This window comes from Centrocercus urophasianus, unplaced genomic scaffold, assembly GCF_019232065.1.
Source record: "Centrocercus urophasianus isolate 14NV4802_14NV808 unplaced genomic scaffold, USGS_Curo_1.0 seq_14, whole genome shotgun sequence".
Taxonomy (NCBI): domain Eukaryota; kingdom Metazoa; phylum Chordata; class Aves; order Galliformes; family Phasianidae; genus Centrocercus; species Centrocercus urophasianus.
Genome location: NW_024884586.1, coordinates 37,442,682 through 37,455,710, shown reverse-complemented (window position 1 = coordinate 37,455,710; position 13,029 = coordinate 37,442,682). Strand labels below are relative to the sequence as shown.

Here is a 13,029-nt window from a genome sequence, read left to right as displayed (position 1 = left end):
TTCATTACGTAGTACGTGCACCTTTTAACATATGTAGCATATTGACTGGGAGAGGTGAGGAAATCCAAGGCAAAAGCAATGAAACTTTCTTATGTTGCTAGCAAGGGTTTTTTTTGCTTTTTTTTTTTTTTTTTTTTTTTTGTGTCTGTGATATCACAGAGTATTACCCAGAGGAGCTGTATTCTGGAAAGTGACAGAACATCATGGATATTGCTGAAACCAATAGAAGATTTCAATCTTTTCAACAATAATGTTACAGTGATAGTGGCTGATGTGATAGGAAGCAAAAAAGCTGCTGCCCAGGTTGCTGGTGAAGTGAAAAGTCTTCAGATTTATGACAATTAGCCTGGCAAGTTAGGCTGTCACGATTACTTATGATGAGCATGTTATCCCTTTATTTGAATTTATATCCATTGTAAGCATTTGTGTCTTCTATTCCACACTTAAATAGAAAATCTGTGGTTTTGAGTCTCTTGAAATAAGTGAGGAGGGAGATTGAATGAAAAGCTTTTCTTGTTTCTTTGCACAGAAGGTGTTGTCATTAATGTAACACATGCTCATTTTTTCACAGGACACCTCCAGTAACAGAGAGGATTTGCTGAGTGATTATTTTAAGAAAGCAAATGAGCCTTCAGCTATTGGGATCCCACTGGTTCAACCGTCAAGAAAGGAGGCTGCCAAGATGATGCCCGCTGGTCACGTTGCTCCAGCTGTGAAGATGGCTGTCACTGGTGAAGAAGGAAGAACGGCTAAGCCTGGAAATTACATGAAGCCGAACCTCAGACAAGTCGAACCTGAGCCTCTGGCGAATTCCCAGGGCCCCCTGAAGCCTCCTCATATGCCACAGCAGCAATCCACCAGTGCTGTGCGGCAGACAGCACAGCCACAGCAGCCTGGGTCGGTCGGCAGGAGGAGTACCTCACTGAGCAGGGCGTTCAGCTTAGCATCTGCAGATCTCCTCAGAGCCACCGGCCCAGAGGCGTATAGGCAGGAGAGCCCTCAGAAGTCAGTAGGAGACTTGCGTGGGGGCAGGGATGCTGTCTGTCAGTCTTCAAGAGCTTCTGTACCAACAAGCTCTCAGGCAACCTTGAGAGAGAGGCCCCAGTCAGCGAAGATGGCAGGTTCCGTGCAAGGTGTTGATTCTCGCTGTCGGCAGCTTGATGCAAGGCGCCTTTCCCTGGCCCCACCAAAAGATGAGAAGCCGCTGTCCTTCCGCCAATTTTCTGCCTCACCTACCGCATCCACCAGCAGTCTGAACGTGCAGCAACAGGAGCGAGTGAACCCTGGGCAACACTACGCACCCACACCACACACTCCCTCTAAAACTAAGCCTAAGCCAGCCCCTCGTACTGGGGAGGTGGCCACAGTGGGCTCTGCCAGAGCTGTTTCCACCAGCACTGAGGGAAATACTTACCTAGGGCAAAGCCAGGGTGATGTCCTGCTTACCAAGTGCCAGGGCAAGCTGCCAGATGGCAGCTGTGGGGCTTTGGAGGAGCCTGTGAGAGGAAGCAGCTCCAGCAGCACTCCTGGGTCTTCAGACCCCCAGGGGGATCAGCAGACAGTTTGGTATGAGTATGGCTGCGTGTAACCTGTGGGTGCAGCTTGTAGTATATATGTTTGGCACTGCTGATGTTAGGTAGTCCTTGTCTAGACACTGTGCCAGGTCTTAAAAGACATCACCTGCATGCTGATCTGAATGTTCTCCGGGTACTGTTTTCTTGTTGGACAAAGTATGATTAAGAAAAATAAGGAGCAAACTCCCAGTCCATCTTTTGACACTGTTGTGCCTGAAATGAAATGCTTGACCCAATCCCACAGCAAACTTGGGACCTGATTCTCACAAATGCTGAGCGTTTCCATCTGCAGAAGAAGCTTAGCAGAGTCCTCTGTCATTGCTGCACTGTGCACCCCTCCTACCTGCATTAAAGAAGAGTTTCACAGGTAATTCACACATGTGCTGAAACCAGCTCCGCCATTAATAAATAACTTAAACCATACTGAAAAGGTCATACAAAGGCCAAACTTCTTCCCAGAAGACATAACCAGATACTTGGCTTAAGTAGCTTGAAGAGAAAGCTGAAGAGCAAAAGTGTGTGGCTTTAACCATGAATTTGTTAAAATCAGTTCTCTTTGCCACAGCCACATGTTATAGAGGTAACGCGTAGAATTCAAGGATCGTATCCTAACCTTTTCCACTGGGGTTGTATAAACAGAGAAGGGCTGGTATTACCACCCCACTGCCTTCCCTATGTAGCTGCAGCTCAGTGGATCCTTGTCTCAGAAAGCCAAGTGGTGCTGCTTTTTGAAATCTTTATGCAAACACTGGAACTAATGCAGCCTTTTCAGGGGAGATGTCGTTTGAATTGTAAGAGTGACATCTCGTGTACAAAAGTGACTTGTAAGTATGTATATAAGGAGCTCAAGTATTGTATAGGAATGCTGTGTAAATTGTATTATTACATCTGTGTGCGTGGCACCCCACATCCTAAATGAAATGTGGGATTCCATCTTAGAAATCTGTTTGTCTCCAAGAACTTTGCTCAAAAGAGAAAGCAAAATAATTTTATATACACATGAAAGATATACTTTTAAATCTATTTATGCCCAGGGAAGTTCCTTGTATGTTTCTTTCCAGAGTGTCATCAGTTGCTTATGTATATATGATGAAATGCATATCTTTAATTCTGTTTCATGTTTGTAAAGCTGTTTTTCTTGAAATAGAATAAATCCTCCCTTTCCCCCCAGTAATATTTGTTTTTCTGGTTCTGATTTAATCTAGTGAAAACTAAAATTGATTCAGCTAGGGATGTTTTTGTTATCTGGTTTGTAGTAATCTCATTCTGGAAACAACAAAATTGTTTATAATAAAGATTAAAATAATACACATTGATGTTGTACTGTTTTTGTCCTTGGAAAATATACCAAGATCACAGTGTTGGATGAAGCTCTGTTTGCAATGTTTTGTGTGAGCCTTAGCACTGATTCATGTCTCTGAGCAGCAGAGTTGCATCTGTTTTTATAATGTTGCCAAAGAAGGCATATCAGAAATCTTAGTTTAATTGTAACCTTATTGCTGAAGACTTCAGGAGAAGGAATGATGCAAATTAAGTGTCTTCTAGGTAGACAGACCATCAGACTTGTAAGCTTCCCTGATGGCTTCAGACAGCACCAAGCTTGTTTCCATTTTGACCAAGTGTGCATTTGTGCAGTGCTTCATGCTTAGCTAATCTCAGGATACTTTACAAAAGTGAGAAATTACTCATCTTTGAATGTGAAGACAATAGCAAAAGGAACTTCCTGCCTTCTCTGCTATTTTAATTGCAAACCAAAGTTTAGTTACAGTGTTAAAATGATGTGTTATACAGCAATCTACTTTTAACATAAAGTGTTCTTTGTAATCTAAAATCTTCTTCCAGAGGTTCCCTGTTAAATTCACTTCTCGGCCTGCTCACCGGTGGTGAAAGACAGGTGTTTCTCTGGTTTCAGCTCGTTGGTAGAGATGTGCACCTGGTTGCCAGCAGGCTGGAACAGATCTGTGAGCTGTCAGTTATTGCTGATGCAATTTGATGTAAATATCTGCCTGATCGCTTAAACCTTAATTGCCACTTTTATAATCATTGACAATTATTTACTTCCTCAGCCCTAGTGAGTTTGAATAAAAACTTTACTTATGTAGTACTTTTCAAATATGGGGTGGTTTTAAACATGGACTTCATAATGCAGATCAACTGGTCGTTAATACTGAAGCCACCTCTGGCTCCTTGAAGCACGTGGCGTTGAAGCCTTGGGGCTCCCAAGAGCATGAAGGAAAGTTTTGTCACAGGAGACTGTTGCGCTGTGACAAATGGTGGTGTTTTGCAGTCAGCTCACAGTAACTAACAGTTTTAACTATTCGTTGATGCCTTGGTGCCTCCCAGGTGGCGTGAGAAGACGGGAGCAGCTGGGAAGGGGTTTCTCTGGAAGAGAGAAGTGGCAGAGGCAGAGCTGCCCAAACACCACAGGGTTCTTGCTTCAAGAAGAAAAGGGGAATGATCGTGAAATGGTGACAGCCTGGTGTGCTGAGCTTTGGGAAGTGGGGACACCTCTGCACAGGAGCTGTGAAGCTGAAGCTGTGCCAGGCTGCCCCAGCTCTGGGTGGAAAGCACAAGGCAGCTGATGCCTGCTGGATGGGGAGTGCTGGCTGCCTGCGCTGAGTAGTGCCACAAATGGTTCTCAGTTTTTTACAATTTGAGTAATGGTGTTTGATAATGGAGTGTCTCAGTCCACATATGCAGGTTGGGAAGCCTGTATATCCCATTTTCTATTAAATGTTTGAAAACGTTTGATGCATGTTTGAAGGGGAGCCCGCTCAGGCAGACACCGGTAGTGAATGGCTTTCTGAGAAAGGCTGGGGTCTGTGCTGTTTGCAATGCCCCCTTCTCTGAAGTCAGCACAACTCTTTAATGTGAGGAAACAAGCTGCATGACAACAGTATCTGCCTGAAGTAAGAGAAACAGCTGCTGTGCAAAGTACTTGGGGGACTCCCATGTTCTAAGGTATCTTCTTATCAGGAAATCTCAAGCCCCTATCCTTCATAGAGGATGGAAAGTGGTTATGGAAACCACCTTCCTATCAGATATTCTTCAGCTGGTTGAGAAGGAAAGAAAGCTTTCCTGATCTCAGTTAATTGGGATCCAGACATGAAGTTGCCAGAAGACAAATAATAGAATTTATTATAAAATTTGTTGAAGAGTGTCCAGCTTAGAAAAAATGATACATCACTCGTATGTGCTGTGGCCGGAAATCATTTCTGATCATCCAGATGTTTGGGTTATAAGTTCAGCCAGAGGTGAATGATTTGATGGGAGATGAAAGAAATGCTGTAGGAATTGCTGATTCTTATGCGATGACCCTCAGCCTGTGGGTTGAGTGGGTGGGGAGAGGGCGAGAGATCAACAAAACCTTGTGCTGCTGAACCTGAATCCAGCTGGGACAGGGGCGTTTGAATTGTGGTTTTGAATTCTTGGATGAAAAAAATTAAAAGTTGAGTTGTGGTAAGCTTCACAAAAAGATGTTTTATAATAATATATTTTCTATTTAATAATTGTTTCCCTACCCATGAAACACCAGGTCCTGGTGGCACAGTGGAAAACTGGGAATGTTGTTACAGGTCACCCATACTGGACAGAGTTAACCTGACCTAGTAGTGCAGTGTGAATTAGTTCCATTACCAAAAATAACAGATTAATTTCTCATTGCTGTAATGGAGAGATAGATTACTGCACTGCAGAGGTCTGTCTTTGAAGCTGGTACAAGGGGCTGTCATGAGGACAGAGAGAGTGGCATCTGCTGGAAAGCAGTAAGAAATTTACTATGAATTAAGGAAGCACTGACAGGAGATGAAGATAACAGAGAAGCTATGGCAAGTTTTGCAGAACTGAATGGTGTTTTTCCAGGCACAAAGATTTCTCTGAATGTATGAAGAGAACAGTAGGCAGCAAAGCTGCTGCTTAAAGGCTTCTAAAACATAAAGGTCTTATTTAAAAGGGTAGCCTGGATGCTCGTGACAGTGAAGCGTGAGCTGATGGCATGTGACAAAAAGCCTAGCTCAGTGCAGATCTGGAGGATTGTGAAGAATCCTGTTAAGGAGTAACACGGGGAACAGTGGTACAGTGCTGGTGCTGCCCCTGCTGAATCTGTGGGAGGAGCAATTCCCTGACATTTTTTAGTCAGTTGGGTGGGAATTGATTTCTGCTAAGGACCACGAAGACGTGGTAATTGCACAGAAACTAGGAACTTAAACATGTCCAAAACAAAGCACAAAATGCCATGGAAACTAAGTTCAGCTCTCTGTATCATTCTCAGATGCTGTTCAGATCAACCCTAGTTAAAATATATGTTTTTATTGGAAGATTACAAATGAGGATAACGTAGCTCTGATGATGAAGCTACGCTGAAGTATGTAGTGTGTGTTCTTACATACTGGAATGAGGAAGAGTAACGGGTCTCAGCATTAGCATTAGCCTTTGAAAGCACAGAGGGATGTCTTGTGGTAATCTGAAAGAAAAATAAAGCAGTAGATAGAATCTGTTGTTGTAGGCCATTATGGAGTCAAATAGATCAGTCTAATATAGCACTTAAATGCTTTTGATTTTGTAGTATGAGATATTTTATGGGAGGACTAAACTACCAGCATCAAGTAAATTTGAAACGGCTCTCCTTGCTCTCCAACATCAGGAATTGGCTTCTTCAGAGCCAGAATGGAACTGGGCTGCCACACAGGGAACACCGTGTGCCTTCTCCATGTGAAAATCCCTGAAACTTGCAAAGAAAGATGACCTCACCAAGGTGAGGTTGGGTCAACTACTTTTTTCAGTAGTTGAGACACTGAAAGTATAAGATGTTACTGGCATTTACCGAGTAAAGCGCTTGTGTTTGGGAACACGCTGCTGAAGGGAAAGCATGAAAGTTCAAAAAGGGTATTCCAGATGGAGAAGTACAACTCCCCAGTGGACTGCTGAGGCATCTCCAGAGACTTGTATTGGAGGGAAGAGGGAGTTTTCTGCAAGAAGTAGGAAAGTATGACTGGGAAGGCCAAAGTGAGCATTCTGCGGTGCTTCTAACCTGATTGCTTTACCATTCTGCAGAGAGCTTGGAGGGTTATGGGATGTGACAGGCTTATGTTTCCTTGCTGCTTTAAATGTCTCTGACTAAAATTATCTGTTTCTTGTGAAACCCATGAAAATGCTTTTCTGCATCTTTGATAGAGACTTTTTTTTCCTTCTTCTTATCCAAAGCCTATGTGCTGGGAGCCCACAAAATACCTCCAGATCTACAGATGTGTTTGTGCTCCTCATCACCCTGGGACACTGAGCTGCAGCATCTCTTTTCTACAGAAAATTCCCGTCAGTTTTGAGAATGCTGCTGTAGGACACCTCTGGCCATCTCTGGGCAAAACACTGAAAACAGGGGAAGTGATTTTGAAGGGAAAATCCTGGTAACTTTATTTTTTTTTTTTTAGAATTGTAATTTTATCTGAACAAATATTGCTTGTTCAAAGCAGTGCAAAAGGCAAATGGAGGAAAGGGCAGGCACAAGCCATGTGGGATAGGCTTTGTGTTGCTTTAGCTGGGATTTAACTAAAATTAAGGCAAGCTTGGTAACCTTCAGTTTCTTCAGTCTCTGGAATTCATTCATAGCTTTTTTGTCCATAAGGAAATCAAGCAGAGAGGTAGAATGCTTTGAAAACTTCATTAACAGGATTGTCTAGGGGCAAGGACTGTATTGCTTATCTATCCATTTCCATTAGGCCTTCTGACTCTGGTAGAGGTTCCTCCACTGCGTTTGTTTTAGATCACTCTGGGCAAAACCACACCAAATCGGCATCTGATGGATGCACTGGTAGTGCAGTGCACTGCTGCCATGGTGTCTCCACTGACGAGGATCTCTGCAGTTGCTACTTTTTTTTGCCTTGTTAGTGTTTTTTTGCACCTGAATAGCAAGGGCTTAAAGGAAGTGGGAAATGTGTGTCTGATGGGGAACAGTATATTTTAAATGGTTTTGCGTGCCCTCAAAAACCACTTCTGCCAACAGGAATCACGCATATGCTAGCAGGAAACTCTTTGCATGCCATCTGCAAATATAGGAGCATTCTTGCTACATCCTACCCTACAGCTGAGGCAGTGCAACCAGCTACTTCAAGCTGGCTCAGCCCATCTTGTCTGATTTTTCTTCCCTCATGACTTCTCTCCTGTATGATAGAGCTTTCTACTCTTCACCTCATCATTATCATTAACTATATCCTGCTCCTTAATTCACCTTCTTGTACCTTGTTTTCTTACAGCTCTAGTCCCAATTTTCTTCTTTCTGTGCCCGCACTGATAGGTAAATGTTAGTCATGTATTCTGTGCACTTGCAGCCCAGAAGGCTAACAGAATCCTGGGCTTCATTAACAGAGGGGTGGCAGCAAGGAGTGGGAGGAAGGAGATTGTCCCCCTCTGCTCTGCTCTCATGAGGCCCCACCTGGAGTTCTCTGTCCGGCCAGGGACTCCAAGCACAGGAAGGATGTGGAGCTGTTGGAGCAGGTTGGAGGAGGGCACAAACATTACCAGAGGGCTGGAGCACCTTGCCTGCAAAGACCAGCTGAGGGAGATGGCCTTGGTCAGCCTGGAGAAGAGAGGGTTCCAGAGAGACCTCACTGCATCCTTAAGGAGAACTCATAAGCAGGAGGGGGAGCAACTTTTTAAGCAGTCTAATAGTGATAGGACAAGGGGGCTTTAAATTTTAAGGGTGAAAATTTAGGTTAGATGTTAGGAAGAAACTTTTTACTCAGGAGGGCAGTGAGGCAATGGCACAGGCTGCCCATAGAAGCTGTGGATGCCCCATTCCTGGAGGCATTCAAGGCCAGGTTGAATGAGGCCTGGTGCAGCCTAATCTGGTAGAGACAACCAGCCCACAGCAGAGTGATCAGAACCAGGTGATCCTTAAGGTCCCTTCCAACCAAAGCCATTCTGTGATGCTATGATTCTATGGCCTAGCAGCGAGGAGTAGCACTTTTTGCCACCTTTTCTTGCTGTTCTTTACCACCCTTGCCAGGCTTTCTTATTCAGTAACATTCTCAAGCCTTCAGGTCTATATTTATTCCTGATCTGTTCTGTTCTCAGTTCTTTCTGATGCTTCCTTAGCTATTTCTCTGTCCAACTGTTGACTCAAACATTCCCTTCTCTCTACTGCTTCATGCTTTTTTTTTTTTTCCCCAACTATTCCTGCAGTGCCATTGATTTCAGGGGCTTTTCTTCCCTCATGCAGTGCAGGCACAGCCTTCTCATAGTGGCTGTTCCCCACATCCTTCTTTAGCTCACTTTTATTGCTCTTTTTCACTATGTGTTCATGATAAGTGATAGCCAAGTCATAGGCAAAAAATATACTCTGCTACAAACAACTGTGGGAATTTGTGGTGCACAAGATGCTCATTTGCACAAAGTCTGGAGCCAAGTTCTCAATTCTTGTTTTCGAATTTCAAAGTTCACTTGTTCATAGTCACTGAGCTGTATTTCAAAAATGTATTCATCCAGAGGAATGTAGAATTCTACTATCTGTAGCAGGGTTTTTATGTAAGATCTTGGAACAGTTTTTGAACAAGTTGAGTAGACATTTTAGGACTTGCAGATATATTTGATGATCAAAATTCTTTGAGAATTTGTTAGCTCTTAAAACTGTTAATGAGTTGATAGATGCATTTTAAAAGGACCATATTTTTTGCATAATGAGGCAGTACTGTCTCTGTTCACTGTTAGATATTTTTAACAATATACTCTTCCACATAATTTTCATTGTTTTAGAATTTTGTTACTGATTTTAGCTTCTTGAATTGCTATCCACATGTAGCTCCCATGAGCGAGGATCCATTTCCTTGTTTACTTAACCAGACATATCAGTGTTAGCTGAGCCCAACTTGGGAGATCCTGATCTCCCACTCTGTCCTGTACAAGGAGCTTCGATGAACACGTTTGTTCTCTTGTTATATAATCAGGAAAAAAAATGATAGTAGGTACTCACAGGACTTTATTAGGATCAAATTTCACCAACTTAAAGATTTGCAACTAAAATCAAGAGAAACATTCCTTCCTGTGTTAGGCAGATTTAGTCCATTAGATTTTAACAGGCAGTGTTTATCTCGAGAAAGAATGCTAACAAGCTAAAATGGAACGTGAGAAGAAAAGCAAAAATTAAGCCAGTTCAGAGACTCTAGCCTGGTTTCAGTGTCACCTCTTTCTAGCAATGTTTTGCAGAGAGGGAGAATCTATTACCTGGAGCACTGTGTACATTCATGCTTTAATTGCCTACTGCAGTTACTGAAGACCAGGTTTTTTTCCCCCAGGAATATTAGGCCTTGCTTCCCAACTGCGTTGAGGCAATAGCAGATGGACCTCCTTATGACCACAGTTCTCCTCAATGTAAAAATCTTAGATCCATGCTAGTAGGAGAAGAAAGAACAGCATAAGAGCTCACATCTACATAGCTATCTATCTTGAAGAAATCTTTGTGTTACCAACCTCCTTTTATGTATCGGAATGGAAGTTTGTATGTACATTCCAGGTGAGATGAGCTGGTTATTCCAGTGCATCCACAATCAGCCATGGGTCCTTCACAAAAGCAAGAATTGCAAGGTCACTCATCAAAGCCAGCATGTCTTCAGTGGCACAAGATCCAGGTAAAAAAAGTTCAGCCTCCCTACAGATAGCAAGAACAGGTGTTTCGGCTTGGACTCTGTAACAGCTGTGAGGACTGCAAACAATTTCACTGCCTCTGCCTCCTAGATTCTGGCAAAAATTTTTATCCATTCTGATAGCCCTTACATAGAACTGGAAATGCAGAAAATTGTCTTTTCGTTGTTCAGCACTGTGAACCAGAACATGCAGATCTCTGGATGCCTGTGGGAGATCTGTGTCACCTCAGTCTTCAGTCCCTCTTGGAGGTAGAAATGGGGCCTGGATGAAGGAGCTTGTTTGGTGTTTGTGAGGTGTATGTTAAACTACGGCATTTCCCACTGGGAACTCTCAGAGCTGAGATCACTATGCTGGCCCGTTCTGGGGATCAGCTCTAGGACACAGTTCTACATGTCTTCCCTAGGCAGCTGGAGTGCGAGTCTGAGGGCTGCATCTGTCCTGTGGGAACTGGCCAACAAAAACTGAGACCTGTGAAAGAGATTAAAAATAACGTGTGATGAAGCAATGACTGGGACGAGAAAAGAAACAAGAGAAAGCAGGAGGACAGGGAAAGCAGGATTTGTGGGCTGCAGTTAAATATGCAGCAGTGATCCCACTTGCACGGGTGGCTGACATGTCGGGCTTTGTGGTACAGCCGCCCCTCAGCAGCTCAGAGACAGGCCTGTGTGAACTCCAGGTAGTACCAGGACAGCAGAGGGAAGAGCAGTGGCAGGTCCTTCTTTCAGCAGCTTTGAGCTGTTCCCATCCCGCCATTGGTTCCAGGCGCAGAGCCCCGTATCGCCCTTTGCTTCCCCTCCTCAGGGAGCTGCAGGGTGCAGTGCAGCCACTTCTCAGCCTGCTCTGCTCCAGACTGCACAGCTCCATGCCCTCAGTCTCCCCTCACAGGACATGCCTTCAGCCCCAGTTCACTTTACTGGGCCTCAGAGGAAGGAGGAGGTCCCGGTGACCTTCCTGCTGCATTTTTGTGGCATCTATGAAATATGCAGTGCAGGTTCATTCCTTTTGAGGCATGCTGGCTCTGGCTGTGAAATGTATGGAAGCCAGGAGTTTAATCATCACAAACATTAAAATGATTTGACCAAAGCAAGTGAAAAACAAAAATTGCCCCTACAACCGAACAATTGCCATTTCTCAGCTCTAATAGCTGCTGTATAATTTATAGGGATAAAAGCAACAGAGCAGTCATTTCTCTTCACTGTTAGAGTTTTGTATAGATGTGCCAAGTACCAGTGTTGTGTGTGATAAGGCCATGCCCTGCAAGTAAGGGGAAGGATATGACCAAATCCCTTTACTTCAACAATCTGTCCTACAGCATCTGCATGCTGAGAAAAGCAGAATGAAAGTAAACCAAAGCAGGATTTCCCAGGAGTTTCTTTTGCTCTGTACTTTTCGAAAAAGAGGTTGGTGGAAGTGCCTGTTTCTCTCCGCTTGCAAGGCCTGATTTACCATCTGGGCCTCTCCAGTGCTGCCTTTTCAGCACGCTCGCATGGACACATATTGCACCTGATGGCCAAGGCTCAGCTTTCAGGGTATTCTGAGTGCCTGCATCCAACATCTAACACGCAGCTCAGCTTGTTCACAGTTCAGCACAACTGAGAACTGCAGCCCAGGTGGTTTACTGCCGACAGAGACTTTTACTTTGTTTCCTGAAAGATCCCAGTCCTTGTGATTTTCTTGAGACTGAATGCAAGTCAGGAAGAGCGTTGGGCAGTGCTGCTAGGTTTGACAGCAAGCCTTCATATCCTTCAATGCTGCACAGATATTCAGCCCCTGACTGTGTTCCCAGGCCCTGTGCCTCTCCCATTCAGCCAGGTTTGCTGTCTGCATCTCTCCCTGTCTCTGAGCAGCACAGTGAGCCTTGCCAAGAGCAGCTCTGTGCTATTTGCGGCCTTTTGAGGCCACGCTCAAGTATGTCATACTAGGTTTTTGCTCACAAATTCAGAGAGGTCCCTTAACCCTGCAGATGATTTTAGCTGTCGGAGGCCTTGGCAGAGGAAGGCTTCTGCCATCTGGTAGCCTTTCATACCTTGAAGAGCCCTGTGCGTGTTTGCAGTGAGGAGTTATTTTTGATGCCGGTTCTGACGTTAGCCATGGGTACTTCTGGAGCATTTCCAAGCTGTGTAAATGTCATTGTATCCTCTCTCTGTTTTTTCCTTTTTTTTTTTTTTTTTTTTTTAATAACATTTCATTGCTTATGTTCCTCTATGCATTCCACCAGCATGGAAATAGAGAACATTTGGAGGACTCAGCACAAGGCTCCTCTTTCCAAAGCTGCAGTCCCTGGCTCCCTGCAGGGCGCTGTCACCCCACATTGTGAGCAGAGCGGCACTGCTCTGAGTCACTGATTTCCCTCCAGCAGCATACAGCACCAGGTGAGTACTGTGTCAGTTCCCAACCTGAAGCTTTTGTTTTCAGATTCAGTGTTTTAATTCATCTCTATTTCTATAAGAATAGTGCATTTAAAGTTGAATGATGGACAGGTTAATATACATTCTGTGGTGCAAATTTCTCTGCTGCAGGAACAAGAGTGGTAGTGTGAGTTAGCAGCAGGTTGGCTCCTGGATGTTCTGTGATCTTCTTGAACACCCTCGGACATGCCCTTAGTTTGTTTAAGCCTCAGTCTTCCTCACTGTGTGAGGAAGGAAGGAAAAGCACCTCCCAGCCCCTGCTCTCACACATTCAAATCTGCAGCTTCTCATGCACAGGTCAGCTCTGAATTTGGACATCATAAAAGGCTAGAGAGCTTGAGGAACTTACTGTAAATAACATTAATAACAGCACTGAGGCTCAGTGTACTTTGTAATGCTCTGTGTACTTTGCG

General features: G+C 44.1%; 1 protein-coding gene across 2 annotated transcripts in view; it reads left to right on the top strand.

Moving 5' to 3' along the window:
- Positions 1-2,884, top strand: part of CCDC88C (coiled-coil domain containing 88C) — an 86,710-nt gene extending 83,826 nt beyond the window's left edge. For both annotated transcript variants that reach the window (XM_042814306.1, XM_042814309.1), the window contains one exon: positions 572-2,884. In XM_042814306.1, the coding sequence (XP_042670240.1) occupies positions 572-1,588 (1,017 nt within the window). In that variant the 3' untranslated portion in view covers positions 1,589-2,884. The remainder of the gene's footprint in view (positions 1-571) is intronic.
- Positions 2,885-13,029: the final 10,145 nt, after the last annotated feature.